Source organism: Danio rerio, chromosome 11, assembly GCF_049306965.1.
Source record: "Danio rerio strain Tuebingen ecotype United States chromosome 11, GRCz12tu, whole genome shotgun sequence".
NCBI lineage: Eukaryota > Metazoa > Chordata > Actinopteri > Cypriniformes > Danionidae > Danio > Danio rerio.
In genome coordinates, this window is record NC_133186.1 from 29439815 (window position 1) to 29463359 (window position 23545).

Genomic DNA, 23545 nt, shown 5'->3' on the forward strand with positions numbered 1-23545 from the left:
AGGCTCATTCTGAAAACGTACCTCTATATACATTTCTGGAGACCACAAAATATATACCATGAGCTACGTTTTTACATTTTCTCAAATTCACGAGAGGCCGATGTGTAATTTTTTTGAGATCTCAAATTTCTCTCAAATTTTGCACCTGTTGTTCTTGTGTAAACCCACCAGAGGCTGCTGTTGACTGACTGTTTGACTGACTGAATGACTGACTGACTGTGCGATCAACTGATCCAGCCTCCTCCTTCCTTGAACCCAACCAATTATATTGATTTATCGAACCCTGTTGTCGTGGTCATCTCCTCTCTCAGTCTCAAGTCCGCCGATGTACATGGCGAGCTACCGGGAAAAACTGGTAACAGCCGTCCATACGAAAGTAAGAGGTCAGCTGGTAAGCGCAAAAATGAATGATGTCATACTGCCCCTTAGCGTTTGTTTTAAAAATGTAATGCAGCCATACATACCTCTGGATACATAACGTACACTCTCAGAAACAAAGGTATGAGAGCTGTCACTAGGGTTGTACCTTTTTAAAAGGTACAAATTTGTACTTGAAGATACCTCAGAAGTACATATTGGTACCTACAGTTTTTAAGAGGAACACTTTTGTACTTTTTAGGTACCAATAAGTACCCTTGAGTTATTAATATGGACTGTTTATGTACAAATATGTACCTTTTGAAAAAGTATCGCCCCAGTGACAGCTCGCGTACCTTTATTTCTGAGAGTGTATATAGGGCTACGTTTTCAGAATGAGCCTGTTGATATAAAAACATGTACTTACACAATAAGTACATCCTAACAAATTAATATTTTCAGTGTTAGTACATATTAGTTAAGGCCACTTAATATAAAGTGGGACCATATTTTCAATTAATGGCAATGCAAAACAGTTGAAGAGCTTGGGTTGAACATTTTAAATGCAGATGAGAATATCAAAACATGAGGTGGATTAATAACATTAAATGCCGTGTCAGTTTTGTCAACTGTGACCAAATTATTAGCTGTACATCATTTAGCCTGATAGAAAATACTCTGCCTTGGCCTTTACATAAGATCTCTCTGGGATCATATTCTATAATCTGACAAACATTGATAATATATCACAACGAAAAACAAAGGTGAATATAGACATAACAACCAGTCGTTTCACATTCTTTTCATTTGTTGCTTTATGACATTGAACATCAATTAATATGGTTGTCTGAGTAAAATGCAGCTTGCCTAAATGTCAAATTTTACATCATGTTCACCTTACTGTAATTCAGCAGACAGGATCCATAAATCAGTGCACTTTCTGGATGTGAGGACAGTTTAAGGGAGAATATAATCGAAACGGCTTCAGCCGAGAGGGCAGTTTTCACCGCTGAGTTATCTCTGTATTTAAAGAGTTTATTTCACTCTCTCTTTCTGTTTCTCTCTGTCAAACGTTCCCATATGCTGAATGTGGGTGGGCAGAAACCTTGATTTCGCTTTGGCAGTAACAAAATCAAGCTAGACTGGCTTCGAAGCCAAAAACTTAAGTCACACTGTGCAGGAAAGTGGATAGTTTTTTAATGAAATGTTGTAGTATTGTTTCATTCAATTTATGATGGACGTTTACACTTCCAAAGACAGTGTGTGCATGTTTTCTATGGTGTTTCAAGAGCGTCTGTATGTCTTTATTAGCCATATTCACGTGGTAACCATTAAGTGTTATTGATTCATAAAGTCACACATGCATGCAATTTCGCCACAAAGAAATCCCACTTAGAGGAACAATAAAATGGGTGATTAATTGAGAGCAAAACTCAGTATTAGAAACAAAACCCGATATGATCTCACACCTTGTAAAATGGCTGCATGACTTGGATGGTGGAGGTGGCCTGCACTGCCTAAAACAATTGTGCAAAACCAATTTACACTCAGAAAGTACTATAATGTTTTACAATTTGTTACAAAGAAACACCCTTATATAGATATAAGGATTATGTTTGAGACATATAAATGAGTTTAAAACTATAACATATAAAATGCAATCAAGAACTGCAATGCAATCATTTGCTATAAAAATTGCAGGACTATTCGTTCTTCCATTTAAAAAAATGCAGACTTAATTTTTTTATATTTCTCAGTTTATATATCTCTATATGGTCAGTCAGTAAATCAGTCAGTCAACAGCGGCCTCTGGTGGATTTACGTGAGAACAGCAGGCGAGAATGGCACTCGCGAAAGAAATTTGAGATCTCAAAAAGCGTACACAGTGGCCTCTGGTGGATTTACGTGAGAACAGCAAGCGCAAATAGCACTCTCGAGTGAAATTTGAGATCTGAAAAAGCTAACACCGCCACCTCTGGTGGATTTACGTGAGAAAAGCAGGCGCGAATGGCACTGGAGAGAAATTTGAGATCTGACAAAGCATACACAGTGGCCTCCAGTGGATTTACATGAGAACAGCAGGCGCGAATGGCACTCATGACAGAAACTTGAGATCTGAAAAAGCTCACGCAGCGGCCTCTGGTGAATTTACGTAAAAACAGCACTCACGAATGGCACACGCGAGAGAAATTTAAGATCTTAAAAAAGCTTTCACAGCGGCCTCTGGTCGATTTATGTGAGAACAGCAGGTGTGAATGGCACTCGCGAGAAAAATTTGAGATCTGAAAAAGCATACACAGCAGCCTCTGGTGGATTTGTGAATACAAAAACTCCAAAAAAATCGTGGCTCCTAAGAAGTATTTTGCTCTCTCCAAAAATGTATATAGCTTAACGTAATCAAAATGAGCCTGGGTTGCAGTTCATGGGCTCAAAAAAAATGTTATGTTTCTTCCAATTCTCCCTTTATCTCTCAAAACTTTGACTTTTTGTCAAATTTTTTGACAACTTGCTATTAAAAGATTGTTGGCTCTCACAATTCAGACTTTATGTCTTGCTTTTCAAAATTTTTATCTTACGATTCTTGCAATTTTAAGTATTGCAATTGTAACTTCAAATCTCACAATTCTGGGAAGAAAACAAAAATTGAGAAGCAATGTTCAAATTGTGCAAAATAAGTGAAGAATTCGAATAGAAAATAGGGAAAAAGTCAGAGTTTTAAATGAGAATGACCTAACAATATATTTATTTTTATCTTTTAGTCTAAAACAAGCTTCCACGAGTAACAGAGCAAACATAGACATGAGAAGTTAAAAGCTAAATTTTGTGCAATATTTTACAGTGTTACATATGTATTTGCCTTAAAATCTTCCCTCAGGGTATTTATTTTTCCTTCACCTAAACAAGGGGTGTCCACACTCGGTCCTGGAGGGCCAGTTTCTTGGAGAGTTTGGCTCCAACCCTAATCAAACACACCTGAACCAGCTAATCAAGCTCTTACTGGGTATACTAGAAACTTCCAGGCAGGTGTGTTAAAGCAAGTTGGAGCTAAAGTCAGCAGGACACCGGCCCTCCAGGACCGACTTTGGACACTCCTGACCTAAACTATCATGTTTCTTGTATACCATAGATGTGAATGAGTGCCTGAACGGCAGACACAATTGCTCCCTGGACGAGGTGTGTAAGAACCACGAGGGCTCCTACCAGTGTGTGCGGGTCAATGAGATGTGCCATAAGGGCTTTATTCACAACCACAATAGAGATTGTGTGGGTAAGAGGTTTCAACTGGCACTGTGGAATCGCTTCAGCCCATATTATTGCATATTATTGAGGCATGTTGATCCATCGTTTGCCCAGATAAACACTCACTAATGCATAAAAAAAACTCATCGGCATGCTTTCATAACCAGCTCACACACTGTACATGCGGTTGCATTTTGGGTACTGAGTTTGCTCAGACGTCTCACCAGAAGCTGTGGGGCCATGTTGAACTTGTGCTGCTTTCTTCCCAGACATAACCAAAACAGAGCAGGCGTTAGTGGTTAGCAAAGGCAAACATGTCGATCTGTTACAAAACTGTTTCATTCTTAGTGAATGGGTGTCTTGGGTTGGTTACTAAACCAAATAGCAGAGATCTTTAGGCTTTAAAAAGACGTAGGCTTTGAAAAGGATTGGTAATTTTTCACATTTTGGCATTCTTAAATGTTTTTGATAGGCACATAATAATTGAAAGAGTAAACAATAATGTGCAAGCATGTTAAACTGTCAGCTTATGCTCTTTAAGGAACAGTGCAGATCTTGCATTGTTTAATAGTTTTTGTTGATTGCCTTCCTGCATTTAAACTAGCATATAATTATCATTAATATTATAAATATTAGTAGTAGTAATAGTAGTAATGTTTATAATCATTCATTATTAATTGTTATATTTGTATTGTTGTATTATACACTAACCGGCCACTTTATTAGGTTCACCTTACCAGTACTGGGTTGGACCCCGTTTTTGCCTTCAGTCCTGCCTTAATCCTTCATGACATAGATTCAACGTGGTACTGGAAATATTCCTCAGAGATTTTTATCCATATTGACATGATAGCGTCACGCAGTTGCTGCAGCTTTGTCAGCTGCACATTCATGATGCAAATATCTCGTTCCACCACATCCTAAAGGTGCTCTAGTGGATTGAGATCTGGTGACTGTGGAGGCCATTTAAGTACAGTGAACTCACTGTTGAACTCATGTTCAAGAAACCAGTCTAAAATGATTCGCGCTTTATGACATGGCATGTTATCCTGCTGGAAGTAGCCTCAAGCTTCAACGTGTTCTGTGTTCAGAGATGCTCTTCTGCATATCTTGGTTGTAATGAGTGGTTTTTTGAGTTTCTGTTGCCTTTCTATCAGCTCTAACCAGTCTGGTCGCTCTACCTCTGGCATCAACAAGGCATTTTTGCCCACAGGACTGCCGCCCACTGGATATTTTTTCTTTTTCAGACCATTCTCAGTCGCTAGAGACTGAGCGTGAAAATCCCAATAGATCAGCAGTTTCTGAAATGCTCAAACCAGCCTATCTGGCACCAACAATCATGCCATGTTCAAAGTCCCTTAAATCACCTTTCTTCCCCATTCTGATGCTCAGTTTGAACTGCAGCAGATCGTCTTGACAATGTCTACATGCCTAAATGCATTGAGTTGCTGCCATGTGATTGGCTGATTAGAAATTTGCGTTAACGAGCAGTTGGAGAGGTGTACCTAATAACGCGGCTGGTTAGCGTAAATTTGGTAAATATAAATGCTACTAATAATAAATTGTTATTAATATATTACAAATAATAATAATACCTTATGTATTTATTAATTCTTAACATAATTATTTATTTTTTTGTTATTTTATATGGGTGACACAATATGGTTCTATTAGATAATATATTTACTAACATGAACAAACGTTAAACAATACATTTATTACAGTATTAAATAATCTTTGTCAATGTTAATGAAAATAAAGTTGTTGATTGTAAGTTGTTGATTAATAAATGCTGTACAAATATTGTTCTTTATGAGTTCATGTTAGTAAATCCATCAACTACTGTAACAATAACCAATGAAACTTTATTGTAAAGTGTGACAATTTTAGGTTTAATTTGTTGTTTCATTCTTCTAAAAGATTATTTTCAATTAATAGATTTCTACAAAAATGTGTGAATTCAAAACTAATTTAAGCTTGAGGTTTTGTTTTTTATTGTACTGTATACTGTATTAGTGTTTTAAATACATATACCATGACTATATATGTCATAACTTGATAATAAATTAATATTATATCTAATGAATCTATTTTAGTTTATTATTGCAATCACAACGCTTGATTTAAATTTAGAGAAAAATGTAAATATGAATTGACCACCATCTCAAATGGCCATCGTCTCTTTCATCTCAACTCTTATCAATCACATTGTTGAAATAATGTTCACAGACCATAATCCTAATAGCTTCACGGCAGTCACATCCCTTTGCAATAGCACTAACCCACTCCCAGAAATACATTATTCATCCCATGCATATCCTCTAATGCATTTCAGAGCACCATATTGTTATGATAAAGCCAATTTTTTGAATAAGTGCCACTGCTTGTGTACGTTGATGAGGCGGCTTGTTGACACTTCTATGCTGGATCTGCTACAGATTCCAAGAAGGTGTCAAAGCTGTTTTCTCTGTGCCTTATAAAACTAAATAATGGGCATTTGAAATAGGATTCTCTTAAAAAGATTTTGCAGACTTTGCAGAGAACTAGATTATGGGACAAAAAGGTGCAGTCCGTTTAAAAAAAAAAGATGCTGTCATCATTTACTCAAATGATGTGTCATGAATTGACAGTTTTGTTTAACCAAAAATATATGGAATGAGTTAAAGGGCACCTATTTTACCCCTTTTTCAAGATTTTAAATATGTCTTTTGTGTCTCCAGAATGTGTCTGTAAAGTTTCAGCTCAAAATACCCATCAGATGTTTTTGTTGCCTGTGCCTTTAATACAAATGAAGTGGTTCTCTCTTCCCACCGTTCCAACGTGCGTCGTAATTGATTAATGTTTATTTGTTTTCTGCCAATCAATTTAGTGTAAATTAACTAAGCCAAAAGAAAATGAATGAAAGAATGAACAACATTTAGTTTTTCAGTGAGAACATATTAGAATAACAGAAAATTTGACATTTAAGACATTGAAGGATGAGAATTTTTTTTTTCAGGGTAAAAGAGGTGCAGCAATTTAGTAAGCCATCTCTTCTTTATTTAACCTTCTCCCCATTTCTCTGAACATTTCCCAACATTGTATGTATGCAATGTACTGTACTTTCATATTTCCAGATAGTTTTTTTCCCCAGTGTATTTTGATTTGCCTAAGTTTTTGAGCTTTTTTGAATGAATATATTCAATATGAAGTTTATCTGTGCTCCAAAACAATGACAGAATTCAAATATATTACAATATATATCTAAAATATGAGTCTTACAGTCTCTCATTACCAACTGTATGAATCAACGATTCTGATGACATCACTCTCTGCATGTCAGCCTCTCATCACATTTTCTTTCAATTAAATGCTCTCTAGAATCTGAGGAATCACTCTTCAATGCTATAAATAGATGGTGAAGTTGCAGCTGAAGTACTTATTTGCAAAATTACTGATCTACATGGTAAAAAATATCCATAAATTAGTTTTCCATATTTTGTGATTAATTTTTTTTTTTTCCCCAGTATATTTATGCATTTGAATTGCATTATAAGTCCTTAATCGTTCTTTCAACAACTTTTAACCTTGAGAAGTTTTTAAAAAGTGAGTTTTGTATATTATGCTACAAAATGTTCCAGGTTACAGAAGTAACCCTTCATTTCCCGAGGAGGGGAACGGAAGTGCTATACAGTGGATTTGATCTTAGGAAAATCCGCGTATGGGAGGTTTCGGTTCAGAAGCCGCTTGTCTGAAAGAGTATTGAACGGGGCAATGAATGCAATGAATTGGCAGAGTAAGCTTGCACAGGTGTGCTTCATTGCCAATTATCCCAGCATATAAGCACACCTGGAGCGAGCAAACGCCATCCTTTTAAGCTGAAGAGACTTTCAAACAGCTAAGGGACAGTCATTATGGCGACGGAGTATAGCACTTCCGTTCCCCGTCTCAGGGAACGAAGGCTTACTTCTGTAACCTCGAACATTCCCCTTCGATTGGGGAACTTCAGTGCTATACAGTGGATTTGATCTTGGGAAAATCCACGTATGGGAGAACTATGGAAAGCGCCATAATGACTGCACCTTACCAACACCCCCGATGAGGGGATAGTCAAGCACCCACATCATGGGAGGCGCGGTCCTCCAACGTGTCCCTGGCCCTAATTTATCCTACTTCAACAGAAGTCTTACGGATTTAGATATATTTTTTTGGGAAGTCGTGAGCATCTAGATAATTCTATTCGAAATACGACAGTACGTTGGGAAGCGTGCAATCCCAATAGGGAGGACGCTGCGAAGGCCATCCGCTACCCAAGGGGGAATAGATGGCAGAATTTACATATGGACTAGCCCTAAGAAGGGGGAGTACGCATAGAAAAAAGTGGTTAGCGAGGAGGGAAGACACGGGTCCACCCGGGGGGGGACTTAACCGTGGCGGAATAAGCATGGATGGGATCGCCTAGTGGGGATCACGCATAGCAGACACCTATACCCAAAACGCGGGCTGACCAGCGGGCAGACCTCCAACGTAAAGGGCCAGCAGGTGACTCCTCCGCTGAGTCAGTGCTGGGGGCCACGGAGGAATCTGCAGGGCTCACCTGACGGGGAACTTTACTGACAAATAAAAAGGCGCACGTACCTCCGTGTTAGAGAGAATGCCGCAGCAAGCGTGTTTCAACACCCTACCGAGTTGTTTCCTCAATCACCAAAGGGTTACCTAATACCCTTGAGAAAACCGGCTCCACTCGCAGATTGTAAAACCTTGCAAATGTGTTGGGTGTAGCCCAGCCCGCAGCTCTACAGATGTCTGTTAAAGAGGCGGCGCATGCGCGCGCCCGAGAGGATGCGAAGATCCGAGGGGAGTGCGCACGCAGTCTCGGGGGATGCGGCTCACCTCGGCTCTGATAAGCGAGAGAATGGCATCCACAATCCAGTGGGAAAACTTAATTTCAATACGGCACTTCCCTGCTGCCGACCGCCATAACAGACGAAGAGCTGCTCAGATGATCTAAACTCTGAGTGCAGTCCGGATAATACGCAAGACGCAAACTGGACAATGAAGAAAGGGCTGGGTCTGCCTCCTCCGGGGGCAGCGCTTGCATGCTCACTACCTGGTATTAAAACGGAGTGGTAGGAACCTTGGGCACATATCGCGGGCGGGGTCTCAGGACGTGAGAGAAAGCCAGCCCAATTACAGGCACAAGTCACTGACTGAAAAAATGCCTCCGGGTCCCCGACCCTCTAATCGATATCAACGCGACCAGCAGAGCTGTCTTCAGGGACAGAAAGATACTGAGTCGAGGATCGAAGGGATCTGACGCGGCTCGTGTAATGAGGGCGAGATCCTAAGAGGGCATGGGAGGGGGCGGGGAGGATTAGTTCGCCTATCGCCCCTAAGGAACCGGATGATGAGGTTATGCATTCCCACGGTGGTGCCAGCCACCGCGTCATGAGAGCGGAGATGGCAGCCATGTAACCTTGAGTGTGGAGGGCGACAGCCTGCTCTCCAGCTTCTCTCGGCGTAAAGAAAGCACAACGCTGATCTGGCAAATTATGGGGATCTTTTCTGCGAGAGACACACCATTCAGTGAATAGACTCCACTTCAGGGCATAGGCGCGCTCGGGAAGGGGGCTCTAGCCAGAGTGACGGTAATAGCCACCGCAGTCGGAGGTTACCTAAGTCTTCCTCGCGTCTAAGGACCTCTAAAGATTGTCGAGGGTGCCAGATGGTGCCCTGTCCCTGAGAGAGTAGGTGCTCTCTCGAAGGGAACTGCCAGGGGAGGGCTATCGCGAGGAGGGAGAGCTCTGACATCCAGGTCCGGTTGAGCCAGAGGGGCGCAACCAGCAACCTGTTCCTCGTCCTCCCTGACCTTGCACAGTAACTGCGCGAGCAGGCTCACTGGGGGAAACGCGTATTTGCGCATGCCCCGAGGCCAGCTGTTAGCCAGTGCATCTGTGCCGAGAGCACTCGGTCAGGGAAAAGAACAACTGGCAATGAGCGATCTCGGGGGAAGCAACCGATTGATCTAGGCTTCCCCGAATCGCGCCCATATCAGCTGAACAGACTCGGGGTGGAGTCTCCATTCTCCAGGACGTAAGGCTGCCGTAAAAAAGCGCATCGGCTGCACGGTTGAGCTTGCCTGAATATGAATGGCGTGCAGAGATTTCAGCCGCGGATGACTCCTGAGGAGCAGACGGCGGGCGAGCTGAGACATGCGGCGAGAGCGCGTGCCCCCTATATGGTTGATATATGCCGCCGCCGCCGTACTGTCCGTCCTGACCAGCAAGTGTTGCCGCTCTAGCACCGGAAAAAAACGGTGGAGAGCGAGGAACACTGCCAACAGCTCCAGGCGATATGGCAATGCAACTGGGTACCTTTCCAGATCCGCAGCCGCATGCCCGCAACGCACAGCCCCCCAGCCCGTGTTGGAAGCGTCTGTTGAAACGACAACAAGACTGGACGCCTGTCCTAGAGGCACTCAGGCCTGTAGGAACGAGGGGTCGCTCCAAGGGCTGAGGGCGCGGCGACACAGCGCAGTAACAGAGACTCGGTGTGCGCGCGCGTGCCATGTGCATCTGGGGACTCGATCGTGAAGCCAGTGCTGATGTGGTCTCATATAGAGTAATCAGAGCAGCCTGAAGCGGCTGCGGATGCCATATGCCCCAGGAGCCTCTGAAATAGTTTCAGTGGGACCACTATTTTACTGTCGAGCTCTCTCAGACAGTACAGCATCAGCAGTCCAGCTCCAGCCCGAGAGAAGAGATCCTATGCACGGGGGCGAGTTTGCTCTTTTCTCGGTTGACCTAAAACCCCAACAGGTGGAAGTGCCGGAGCACTTTGTCTCTGTGCATAATCAATTGCTCCGAGAGAAGGCAAAAATCAGCCAGTCATTAAGAAAACTGAGTATGCGGATGCCCGTAAGCCGAAGGGGCGCTAAGGCACCCTCCGCTGGCTTGGTGAGGACCCGCGGAGACAGAGAGAGCCTGAAGGGGAGGGCTTTGTATTGCCACGCTCGACCTTCAAACCGCAGAAACTGACGGTGGCGAGGAAGAGTGGAGACATGGAAATACGCGTCCATCAGGTCTAATGCTGCAGACCAACCCAGAGGATGAACGCACCGGAGGATGCACTTCTGCGTGAGCATTCTGAACGGCAGCTTGTGCAGACAGCGGTTCAAAACGTGCAGATCTAGGATTGGCCGTGACTCACCGCTCTTTTGGGCACGATGAAGTGTGGGCTGTAAAACCCGCTCTCCATCTCGGCTGGAGGGAGCGGCTCGATTGCATCCTTCGCCAGGAGGACAGCAATCTCCTCTCACAAGACAGGGGCGGACAGGGGGCTGACCCTGGTGAATACACACCCGTGACTTGGGGGGCTATTGCATAGCCGACAACTCAGCAGGACAACAGCCTTCCAGGACTGAGTTTGGACACCCCTGTTCTAAATGAAGAAATGCAGACCTATACCTACAAAATAATGTAAATCCAGGCAAACTGCAAATTTTTCAGTGGTCTGTTCAGTTTTTTTGATAATGTTGACGGTGTTGATAATGTAAACATAGCTAGCTAGACTTCTACACTACACCGCAGCTCTGTACTTGCAGTATCATTATGTGCTGCTGCCTAAAAACAAGACTCACTTTTGGTCACTGTCATGACAACAGTTTTTGATTCTGAAATTTTTCCTTCTGGAAATAAGTTTGGTATTATCCAAAAGTTTGAGCATCTACAAAAAATTCCTAAAATTGAAATCCGTTGTCTACTCTGTGATGTTAGCAGCTGTTGTGTGGAACAGATAAGGTAACATGTGCTCTTTTCTCTTCTGTCCTAATGTGGCCATGCAGGAGAAAGCACAAACATTTCCACTCGGTCGCCTGAAATTATTTACCGTGGCAATAACATGACAGATTGAATCCTTTTCTTGGCCCGTAAATCAGCCATTGTCTAAGCTTCAAGTAATTATTTTCTCCTCTCTCTGGGCCATGCTCGCTTTCCAATCTTGTTTAGCCATTTTTTTTTTTCAACATAGTCCAGAGTTATTGCCTTTAATATATCTGGCCAACCGAAGATCTTGACAGTTCACCACAGCACTGGCACTAAAGAATGAGAAGCAAAATGTGCCACAGCTTACAGAAACACACAACTCCTCTCTTTGTTTTTCACACTTCTGTCTCACCTGCTTGCTTTACGACCAGCTTCAGCTTCTCCATTGCCGGATCTTGTGGTTGCAACTGTCCATTATGTCTCAGGCTGTGTGCGAGGATGAGGATGTTTTATTTTAGAGTTTAGGAAGATAATGCTGTGCTTGTGTTTTGCAGATGTGAATGAGTGTGTGACGAACACACACACCTGTCGGGCAGACGAGCGCTGCGTGAACTCAGTTGGAGGATTTGTGTGCGAAAGGATGATCTTGTGTTCGAGTGGTTACCAGCTGAGAAATGGAGTATGTGAAGGTGAGTTGGGGATACAGTATTAATAAATGCACACATGTACACTTACCGGCCACTTTATTAGGTTCACCTTACTAGTACCAGGTTGGATCCTTTTTTGCCTTCAGAACTGCCTTAATCCTTCATGGCATAGATTCAACAAGGTACTGGAAATATTCCTCAGAGAAGTATTTTTTATTAAGCAAGTTTAGAACCCAAATGTACTGTAGGGCTTATTTTACAGTGCCATTTCATATTTAGCTCTTATGTATATTTGATTATATAAAAAAAACTTTTTTAAAAATTACACAATTAGGCTTTAATTTTACTAAAAGTGCACACAGAGCATTTTCTGTTAATTGAAAAATGCTAAATGTTATGTTTACATGAACTTTGCTTTTATGTGGGATCAAATCATCAAAAGAAATGGCAGCACTCCAACTATCCCCAACTATCAGAGCTGTTCGCCGATGCATATGGACAGAATCAATAACAAACTGTCCTCCATGTTGGTCAGAGTCCTCTATCTCACACTGCTCTATGGCTCTGAGAATGGTGAGTACATCATCTGCATCTGCTGCAGAGAAGAACCAGAAAACATACAGTAAAATGCAGATTTTGCAAGCTTTCGCAGTTCGAAAGAGGCCACAGCTGATCGCCTCGGGCTTTCGCTTGCTAACATCTAAAGCATCCCGCACTCTGTTTTTACACAAAGCAGATGCCTACATACATCTAACCGTTGCCTTTGAACAGAGAAAAACTTTGCAAGAGTCTCTGATTCTTGTCAGGACTTGGCCTGGTGCATGATAATAAGTTGAAGAGATAATTATTGTAATAAGTGACGGAATGGGAATAGTGGATTTTAAGTAATTGCAGGCTTTGGGCCATTGAAAATTCATGCTCTGTTGCTGCATTGCATCTGTAGGATTTGGAAAGACTTGCGCTGCCCTCGATTAAAGATTTTCCTGGTCGACTAGTAATCGTTCATATTAAGCAATTAGTTGACAAATCAAACATGTGAAGCCGTTTAAATCATAATATTGAGCCTTTACACAGCCTAATAATTGATCTATCATCCACATTTACCAAGTCACAGCACACCGGCAGACGTAAAAATTGTGTATGAAGGCTACATTCACATATTAGGGGAGAGTATGGTACAAAGTAATGTGAGGAAAAATGTGACATGGAGTTTTAAGGTGTTTGCTCAGGGTTAACCATGGCAAACTTCCGAGGATTTCAACACAATGTCAGCAGATGTTCTCATGCCAGTTACTGAAAAACATAGCAGAATTTTTTTTCAGCATAAAATAATTTTTATTATACTCTTATTTTTTTTATATATATATATAAAAAAAAATCTGTGATTTTGAAAATATGTAAGTAAAATTTTATATTGTTTTGGTTACTGTCTTTAGGGCTAAAAGACACACTGTTGGACATTGGAATTTTGAGTGTAACATTGTAAACTTTTTATGTTAAAAAATGTATTTTAATAGAAAGTATTTTTTCATTGCTAATAATGCAAATAAATTCATTGTAATAATGGATAATAATGCAAATAAACCCAAAATGTGTTTATAGAAATAGATAAATAAATAAATAAATAAATACACATGCTGTGCTGTGTAGAATAAAGAGTTAAATACTGAGGAAATGTACTATCTAACGTAAACTGAATTTAAATTAATTGTGTAAAATCTGACTTTATAACTACGTGTTACAACTAACCCTCTGTCTGTTACAACTTGCCCGCAGGTGGGGTAAATAGTAACATTTTTACTCCTGGCACTTTGGCCAATACTGCACAGGAACCATAGGTCCAGCGATCATACAGCCAGTGCTCATTTGTAGGAAAGGCTTGTGTGTTGTTGGTAAAAAAAAAAAATGGTTTGTCTAATCTGATTACTTCTTTGGTCATAACCAAAAAGTGTTACTTTGTGCTCCGTTCTCCCCTAATAATATATTGATCAACAAGTGCTGAAACGTGCCGGAGTGCGATTGCCCCCCTCCCCTATCCCCCGCCCCCTCGGTCTGCCCCCAGATTGCATTTTTTACCTACCAAACCTGAGCACGCTATCGTCACTGATGATGCGAATATTCAGTTTAACTGAAAGAGAAGCTCTTTCGCTCAGCACGGTGGAGATTGCTTGGCTAAAGCGTTTTAGTCTGTTGGGATTTAGTGACACAGTGAAATATTTTTATTCACAACTTTTGACGTTCATAAATGATCATAAAAGAACTCGTGCTGTAGGTATTAGGAGGTTTGCTGAAGGTGCAGCTGACATGCAGTGAGGGGTTTGCGTCTTTATTTAAAAAGTTTGTGTTCATTGAATAGTAAGATGAAATGGGTCATGTATGGGAAAGGGATGTATGGGGTCGCCACAGCGGAATGAACCGCCAACTGATCCCGCATATGTTTTACTCAGCAGATGCCCTTCCAACCGTAACCCAACACTGGGAACCACCCATGCACACTCATTCACACACTTACACTATGGCCAATTTAGCTTATTAAATTCCCCTATACCGCGTGTCTTTAGACTGTGGGGGAAACCGGAGCACCCGTAGGAAACCCTTGGAACACGGGGAGAACATGCAAACTCAACAAAGAAAAGCCAACCGACGCAGCCGGGCTCAATTCACACACATTCTTGATTCCTAATTAAGTCACTGATATTATTCTTATGGTTTGTCAAATTTCAAAAATTAGAGTTCTTGTTACAGGATTAAAACCTGACTGATTTATCTAAACAGTTTGTAGCTTTTCAGTGCCGCTTATATCCATGTAAAAACACTTGCATGTGTCAGTATCATTAACAGGCAGCTTGTGAAATGCAAAGTCAAAAAATTTGTTTTTGTTTTGTTTTTTTCTATGATACCATGCATGAGGATGACTATGGAGGTACTGGGGGCTTGATCAGCTGTCTTAAAGTGTCTTGAAGCTGTTATTGAGCCACACTGCCACCTACTGTGAGGTTTTAACTTGTAATTGAGGATGGTTGTGATCTCTGTCCAAACCCATCTCCTCAATCAAAGCCCTCAGATGGGGCTCGGCTATTCATTATGCTGACATGCTTGCCAAATTTGGTGAGATTTACAGATTTTCCTGAAGGCCTTAAGAGGGGAAACCTAATTTGTTTGGACCTATAACAGCATCAGTCTCAAAAGCTAAACAAATCTCTCAGTGCAGGAACCCGACTGGATGGCGTCTGGCTGTCCGCTCCAGTGACCCATTTTGACATCTGCTGTGCTCTTTCTCTTCTAGACATCGACGAGTGTGTTATACGAACTCATAACTGTGGGATGGGCTTCCAGTGTCAGAATACTGATGGTTCATTCACGTGTAAGCCGAAACAACGCTGTCTCACAGGCTTCACTCAGGACTCACATGGCAACTGCATTGGTGAGAAAGACCTTTAGAATCACTTAGTGCCCCCTAGTGGACAGATGCGTATTGTCATGTAGTCAAATCAATTTTGCTTGAAAATACTCTTTATAAAATATTTATTTCTAAAAGTACTGACTCTAAAATAGTGCACCTGTCGTGCTTTTTTGAAGTATTACCTTTCATGCTGTGTTTAATATAGCTGTTTGTGAATGTAAAATGCCTGAAAGGTTTTAAAGATCAAATGCATGGTGGATAGAGTTGTTGCCTGCCAAAAAAAATATATAAACTGCCTGATCTGGGTTATAGTTTTAAACAAATTTACATTGTCAGTGTATGTTCTTCTTTGGCTGCATGCAAACAGCATGGTCTTTGACGTCAATAGGTTTGACTTGTAGCCAGATCGATTTTGCTTAAGGCATTGTTGCCATTTTTTGCTTGATTTGCATTGATTTTGCCGATTTTTCTCACTTTCTCTTAGACATTGATGAATGCAGCAGTGTGAGAGAACCATGTACGACTGGCTTCAACTGCATAAATACTGTGGGCTCCTATACCTGTCAGCGCAAGATCATCATGTGCAGTCGAGGTTACCATTCCAGTCCAGATGGAGCTCGATGTATTGGTGAGGACTATATAAATGTGCAAACATACAGCTCTGGACAAAAAAAAAAATCAGAGCACTTCATAGTTATTATTGGTTCTGTGCCATAGGTAGAGCCAGACGGAATATGTTTGCCATATAATATATCTAGTAAAAGATATTGCTGTACAAACTGTACTGTACATAAATAATTTTCATATTAGTCAATAATATTACTGTAATTAATTTTAAAAATCTGCAGAAATCTGCGGAATTCTGCACGCGCAGATTCCGGGTAGGCCTATAGGTGTGCGTTTTGAGTACAGTGTTAATTTTGTGTTTTAATGAATAAATTACTAATAGATAAATTTTGATTTCAAAATTTCAAATAAGAATAGGGTCATTTAAAGCAACTATTTGCAGAAAATCATAGTAGGTCATCATAAAATATTTTGGGGTTTAAACTCTTATTGAAGCTGATATATAAACTCATACCCAGTGTTGGACACTTTCCTTTAAAAGAGAAATTATAGTTATTAGTTACTCACCAAATAATATCGAAAGAGTTAGTAACCGAGTTACATAATTATAAAAGTAACTAATTGCCAAGGAAATTAACTAATGCGTCACTTAAAGTAAATCTAATTTGTCAAATGACTATAAAATAAATATAAAACATTGGTCATTATTTTGTTCAATTCTGTCTGAGTAGTAAGTGTTTGTGGTGGAGAAAAATCAAGTTTTAGTTGCTTTATCTATAAGCTTCATCTTCTTTTTTAGCAGCAGAGCTCACGTTATCACCTGCGTTCTAAGCCACTAATTTTGTGGTGGCATGTGACTATGTGACATGCTTCATTAGATTAGAATTACTTGTCACTGACGCAGAGAGACTCTTTTTCCTGGGCTTAAGTTGCACGATACATAAACATTCTTGCTTTTTACCTCAATGAGGGAAAAGTAGTGCTTATATTTCCAGTTTGCAAAAGGTACCATTGAACTTGCTGGATTTGCCATTGTTCATTGGTGTGTGTGACTGACTGTGCAAGCAATTGTGGGTGAACAACAGTACTATTCCACCTATAATTGGCAAACAATGGAAATGGACTCTATCTAAGCCAATCATCACATTCTCAGTTACCCCATGTTCACCAGACACATCACTGGTTCATCATCACTGTTTGATTATATGTCCTGCCCCAGCCCCGAGAACGCGCACACCCCAGAGAAAGAAAGATTTTATGGCTGAGAGAGACGCTGGTCGCATGAAACGAAGAACGCCCTCGGAAGATCACAGAACGCATCCTGTGAGAAATGGGATGCTGCGTTCTACCTGATGGTCACGTAACCTTCACAGATTTTTAACTGAAATTTATTTAAACATTACAGCATTCATACAATAATGTATTGTTTTTCCCCTTTTCAAAATATACAGTATACAAAGCATAAAAACATTATAAATATATGTTGCCCAATGTATATAAAACCGATTTAAATACAAATTTCAGCAAATAAACACCCTTATATTTATCGTTTGATTTAGGGAAACTCCTGAGACAAATAAGTGATATCTCTGAACTTTAATAATAAATAATTTAAAATGCTGCACTTCCCATATCCAGTCGCAATGACTTCTAGGACTTCTAGAGGAAGTTCGGTGCTCAAGTCTGCATCGGTGCATCTTCGATATCAACTCATCCGGGAAGTTTCATGTGTCCTCTGTTCTTGCTGTCTTGAGTATTGGAACTGAACTTTGGCAATGAACTTTAATGATGACGTCACACGATAACACGAGGACGCAAGACCGCTGAAGAACGCATATTGAGAAACAGCCATGGTCTTGTTGAGAGTTGGGCATGTTTATTTTGGTGCTGTCAAAAATATATTTCTATTGTAATTAAATGCTCTTTTTTTTACTTTCTAGATCTCTAAGATACTTGAAAGAAAATCTTAAAAATGTATAATTCTTTTAATTGTTTACAACCTCAAAAAGTTTCAAAGTGTCCAAACATAATGCTGGCTGCACCACAAATAGTTTTTTGTACATGCTCCTTTTTGTTTTCTTTTTCTGGTAGCATAGCTGTACTCATAAAGTCTGCAAAAAGCAGTAAGATTATTGAATGTGATGTGCAGATGTGGATGAATGTCAGACGGGCACACACCGCTGTGGAGAAGGCCAAATCTGTCACAACCTGCCCGGCAGCCACCGCTGTGACTGCCAAACCGGCTACCAGTACGACACCATCCGCCAGCTCTGTGTGGGTGCGTATCAACACACACAACAAATACACAGCCCAAAACACATCTGTTCTCAAATCAGCAAGTGCACCCATGGCTTGCTGAGCACAACTTGACTTCAAAAAATGACCCTACAATAACTATGCAATTTTGGTGCCACTATAGCATCACCCAGCGGGATTGCCAAAGCACTCACTATTTTTAAAAACTGTTCCCCTGTTGTTACATTTCACAGTGTTACATGCATAAAGATGTTTGTGAATGTTTGAAAAAGTCTAACAGCACAGTAAATGTCTCCCAAAAGATAGAGCTGATTAGGAACTGACTGAAAAAAGCAACACAGGCTCATTCTGAAAACTTAGTCCCGTGGACGTTTCTTGAGACCGCAAATTATGCAGCCGGAGGTACAAATCGCTGGGATGAGTTTGGTTTTTGAGATGTCTTGTAGGTGATAGACCAATCACAAGTAAACTGGGCCAACTACTGACCAATCAGAACAGAGTAGATTGAAGCTTGAAACAAAAAAAGCTTTGAATCAGTTGAACCAGTTGCTTTGGAAAATGAATAGCTGCTTCAAAACAGCATAAAAACAATGAAATCTCAGGGCAAATATAAATAAATACAGATCTTACACTGTAAACATACACATTTACAATACTTTGTACTTTACGCAGTAAACTTTTTATTAAACGTTTACAATTAGGCATTTAGCAAACGCTTTTGTCTAAAGCGACTTACAATTGAGGAGGCATTCAGCAATTCAACAAGAAGAGGCAATACACACAAGAAGTGCTAATTGCACAAAGAAACTCTTTGTGCTCAGGGAATTAAGTGCTAGCGTTGAGGGAGTGTTTTTTTTTTTTTGAGAGAGAGAGAGAAGAGTGTTTCTGGTTTGTCAAGCCCACTCACCTGTGTGAATCAAACTTCATAAATGCACAAGTTTTCTTTTAGATGTGGTGATGTTAAGAAAGTGTCTGGTGCAAATGTGCAAAAACTAGTGTCAGGTAAAGTGTCGGAGAGATCAAAGAGTGTTTCTACAGGTGGTTTGTCAAGCCCACTCACCTGTGTGAGAAAGTGTAACTTATCAGATGCAATTAGCTAATCATCTAATACCGTTAAATATATGCACCCAATCCCAAATCTACCTCTCGTTTTGCAGGGGTAGGGGTGTCCCAATTTTCTTTAGCTTACAAGTTTAAGGCTTAGGAGAAAGGGTGAATACATCCTTTAAACGAAGAATTTTTCAGGACCACACTTGAAACCAAGGGTTAAGAAAATTTCCTGGAATTCACCAGCCACAACGGTAGATAGCTACACCCGTAAGTAAGGAGATCCACAAATTAGTGTTTTTTGTCATTATTACGAAGTTTTCCAACAAACAAACACATGTTTTAATATATCCATAATCACTCGATGTTACTCGAATACCCGGTCAGAAAAGTAGTGGCTGGGAATGAGCTTTTTACAGTGTCTGCTGTAATGTCAATGTTGTTCTTGGTGTGTTTACATAGATAAATATGGCCGCTGTGTTAAATGCACAGTATTACGATCGTATTGCCACATTATATCAGTATGATAACATAAAATATGCCTTCATTGATTTCCTGAAGATAAATACTCAAGAAGAAAGCAGCTGGATCGGTCGCGAACAGTCGCGATCGTCTGATCTCATATGAAGTAAGAGATCATGATGACATATGATGTCGTGTGCAGGTGCTGTAGTGCTGTCCCAATTCTTAGGGGTTAATTTTGAAGCCCTTCCCCTTTACACTCAATTTTAAGAGGTAAAGGGGAAGGACAGGTGAAGGGGTAGGGGAACAAAAATAGAATTGAGTTTGGGCCTTAGTGTCTATGCAGATATTTGAATAGTTTTGATTGTTTTATGATTGTTCAAATCTACTTTTATTCCTTCTATTATCATGTCTTCAAAAAAACATCTGAAAAAATAAACTGGTCTGGGATCAGTTCAGAAATTTGTCTGCTAACATAATAACGCCTTGTGTGCTAAAATCATGTGACTTTGGCAGTTTGATACATGCTTTAATCTACTCAACATAGGCTCATTCTGAAAACGTCCCCCTATATACATTTCTGGAGATCGGGAATGATGTAGCCAGAAGTATGTTTGGCTGCATTTCATCTTTAAAACAAATGCTATGGGGCGGTAAGACATGGTTCCTTTTTGCGCTTACAGCTGGTCACTTACCTTCATATAGACGGCTTTCCCACTGTTACCAGTTTGTCCAGTAGCTTGCCATGTATGGCGGCAGACTTGAGATGCATTTAATGACAATGGGGTTCGAGTCCAGCGAAGAATGGTTTCAGAAAGGGTTTAGGACCCAAGCAGAAGCCAAAAAAACAACACGTAAATAGCAGGTTGAGTATGTGGTGAAAACTGAAAACATGGTAAAAATCCAGCTGCCGTGAGAGCTTTGCTTTTTCTGGATTGCTTTTGAAAACACTATTGATTGGGTGTAGGGAAGGAGGAGGGTGGGTCAGTCCTTCGGTCAGCCAGTTAGTTAGTCAGTCGTCAGCGGCCTCTGGTGTATTTACATGTGAACAGCAGGTGCAAATGGCACAAGAGAAATTTGAGATTTAAATAATCGTTCATTTATTTTAGTGCAGCCAGGTACGCTGGCCTCTGGTGGATTCATGAAAACAAAGACGGCAAAAAATGTACCACCTGGGACATATTTGGCGCTCTCCAGAAATGTCCAGTATATACAGTAGCAGTACATTTTCAGAATAAGCCTGGGTTGAAAGTACTGCATCAAATCATAGGATTCACAAAGTTTTTGAAGCGAATGCCATATATCCGGTACTTTTTTTTTAAATTGCACATTTATGTACCTTGTTGTGGAATCAGAGTATAGAAACCTAGAATAACCACAGTTTGAATCCTGTTTACTTTTTATACCCTTCTTGTATTATAGCAACTTTACTGTATGTGTCTTTGTCTGCTGGCAGATGTAAATGAGTGTTGGCGGTACCCGGGCCGACTCTGTGCCCAGACCTGTGAAAACACGCCAGGCTCGTACCAGTGCTCCTGTACCACAGGCTTCTCCTTGGCCTTTGATGGCAAGAACTGTGAAGGTACATCCATTTGCACTGGCAGAATTGAACACGGATCAGTCTGCCTGTGCTCAGACAGTATGAATGTTCTCTCTTTCCAATTAAAGCAAGACACAGATCGAGTGGAAAACCAAAAATAGACAAGTAAGCTGTCAGCCAGGTTGTTTGCTACTTTTTTTTTTATTAGTCCCATCATGACCAGATCCCTTCATTAATTCAGAGTTTATTTCAAGGACATGGCGGGTAACAGCCTGAGGGATTATGTGTTAGGTGACTTTCAATTTGGTTGCAAGGGGACAGCAATATTTTCATTAATTCATTCTCTTGTCGGCTTAGTCCCTTTATTAATCCGGGGTCGCCACAGCGGAATGAACCGCCAACTTATCCAGCAAGTTTTTTTACGCAGCAAATGCCCTTCCAGCCACAACCCATCTCTGGGAAACATTCACACACACACTCATACACTACGGACAATTTAGCCTACCCAATTCACCTGTACCGCATGTCTTTGGACTGTGGGGGAAACCGGAGCACCCGGAGGAAACCCACGCGAAGGCAGGGAGAACATGCAAACTCCACACAGAAATGCCAACTGGGCCAAGGATCAAACCAGCGACCCAGCGACCTTCTTGCTGTGAGGCGACAGCACCACCTACTCCGCCACTGCCTCGCCACAGCAATATTTTATTTAAAAAAAAAAAGTTTTAAAAATGCCCTATTTATGTAATTTAGCACTATTTATTAATGTATTTTTTGTTAGAATTTACAGCATTTTATTTGTAAATTGAATATGAAAGATGAAACCTTTAAAATTAGTCTTCTTACATTTATTAGTGACCTACACGCTTTTATTTTATTTTATCTCATTTTATTATTTTTTTATCGTATTTATTTATATATTAATTTTATCTTATTTATTTTATCTTATTTTATTTTATCTTATTTTGGGGCGAAGCAGTGGCGAAGTAGGTAGTGCTGTTGCCTCACTGCAAGAAGGTCGCTGGTTCGATCCTCGGCTCAGTTGGCGTTTCTGTGTGGAGTTTGCGTCGGTTTCCTCCGGGTGCTCCGGTTTCCCCCACAGTCCAAAAACATACGGTACAGGTGAATTGGGTAGGCTAAATTGTCCGTAGTGTGTGAATGAGTGTTTGTGTATGTTTTCCAGAGATGGGTTGCAGCTGGAAGGGCATTTGCTGCGTAAAAATGTGCTGGATAAGTTAGTGGTTCATTCCGCTGTGGCGACCCCAGATTAATAAAGGGACTAAGCCGACAAGAAAATGAATGAAAGAACTCTCTTATTTTATCTTATTTTATTTGGTCTTATTTATTTATTTATTTTTTTTTTAATTATTTTATTTTATCTTATCTTATCATTCAGGTTTTGAGTAGATTTACTAGATTTATCCTACATATTTGCACTGTTATAACACTTGCCAATGTACTCTGTAATTTTCTATGCGTGTTTGTACATGCAAACAACATTTAATCCAAAAACCATGTGTTTTCTATGCTCTCTCATAGATATTAATGAACGTGATAACAATCCCTGCCTCATTTATGTCTTTTAGGACAATTTAATAATGTAATTTTTTGTTAGAATTTACATATTTTCATCTGTAAATAAAATATGAAAGATGAAACCTTTAAGATAAAACCGTCTTATTAAATTTATAAGTGACCTACACAGTTATATTTTATTTTATCTTATTTTTATTTTATTTTATCTTATTTTATTATTTATTTATTTATTTATTTTATCTTTTCTTCCCCTATTTTCTTTTATTTTGTTATATTTTTATCCCCTAACAAATATTTCCAGGTTTTGAGTAGATTTGCTAGATTTATCCTGCATATTTGCACTGTTATAACACCTCGCCAATGTACTCAATGCTGTCATTTTATATGCGTGTTTGTGCGTGCAAACAATTTTTGATACAAAAACCTGTGTTTTCTGTGCTCTCTCATAGATATTAATGAATGTGACAACAATCCCTGCAGTCAGGAGTGTGCAAACATCTACGGCTCTTACCAGTGTTACTGCCGAGCAGGCTACTACCTGAAAGAGGACGGCCACACTTGTGAAGGTGAAGTCACACATCGTTGATTGATTAGATAAATAACTTTTTTGTTTTACAATTTGGCTTGCTTTCTAATATTTAAATGTATTAATAAATTTGTCAGTGATTATTATTATAATGATTATTATTATTATTATTATTATTATTATTATTATTATTATTATTACTATTATTATATTATTATCATT

General features: G+C 40.2%; 1 protein-coding gene across 4 annotated transcripts in view; it reads left to right on the forward strand.

Annotated features, from left to right (window-relative positions):
* The window catches only part of fbln2 (fibulin 2), a 153958-nt gene that overhangs the window by 119600 nt on the left and 10813 nt on the right, over positions 1–23545 (forward strand). For 2 of the 4 annotated variants that reach the window (XM_073916774.1, XM_001341241.7), the window contains 7 exons: positions 3485–3625; positions 11894–12028; positions 15273–15410; positions 15874–16017; positions 18106–18234; positions 21178–21303; positions 23247–23363. In XM_073916774.1, the coding sequence (XP_073772875.1) occupies positions 3485–3625; positions 11894–12028; positions 15273–15410; positions 15874–16017; positions 18106–18234; positions 21178–21303; positions 23247–23363 (930 nt within the window). The remainder of the gene's footprint in view (positions 1–3484; positions 3626–11893; positions 12029–15272; positions 15411–15873; positions 16018–18105; positions 18235–21177; positions 21304–23246; positions 23364–23545) is intronic. The other 2 variants (XM_073916775.1, XM_005169337.6) reach the window with 1 other exon arrangement.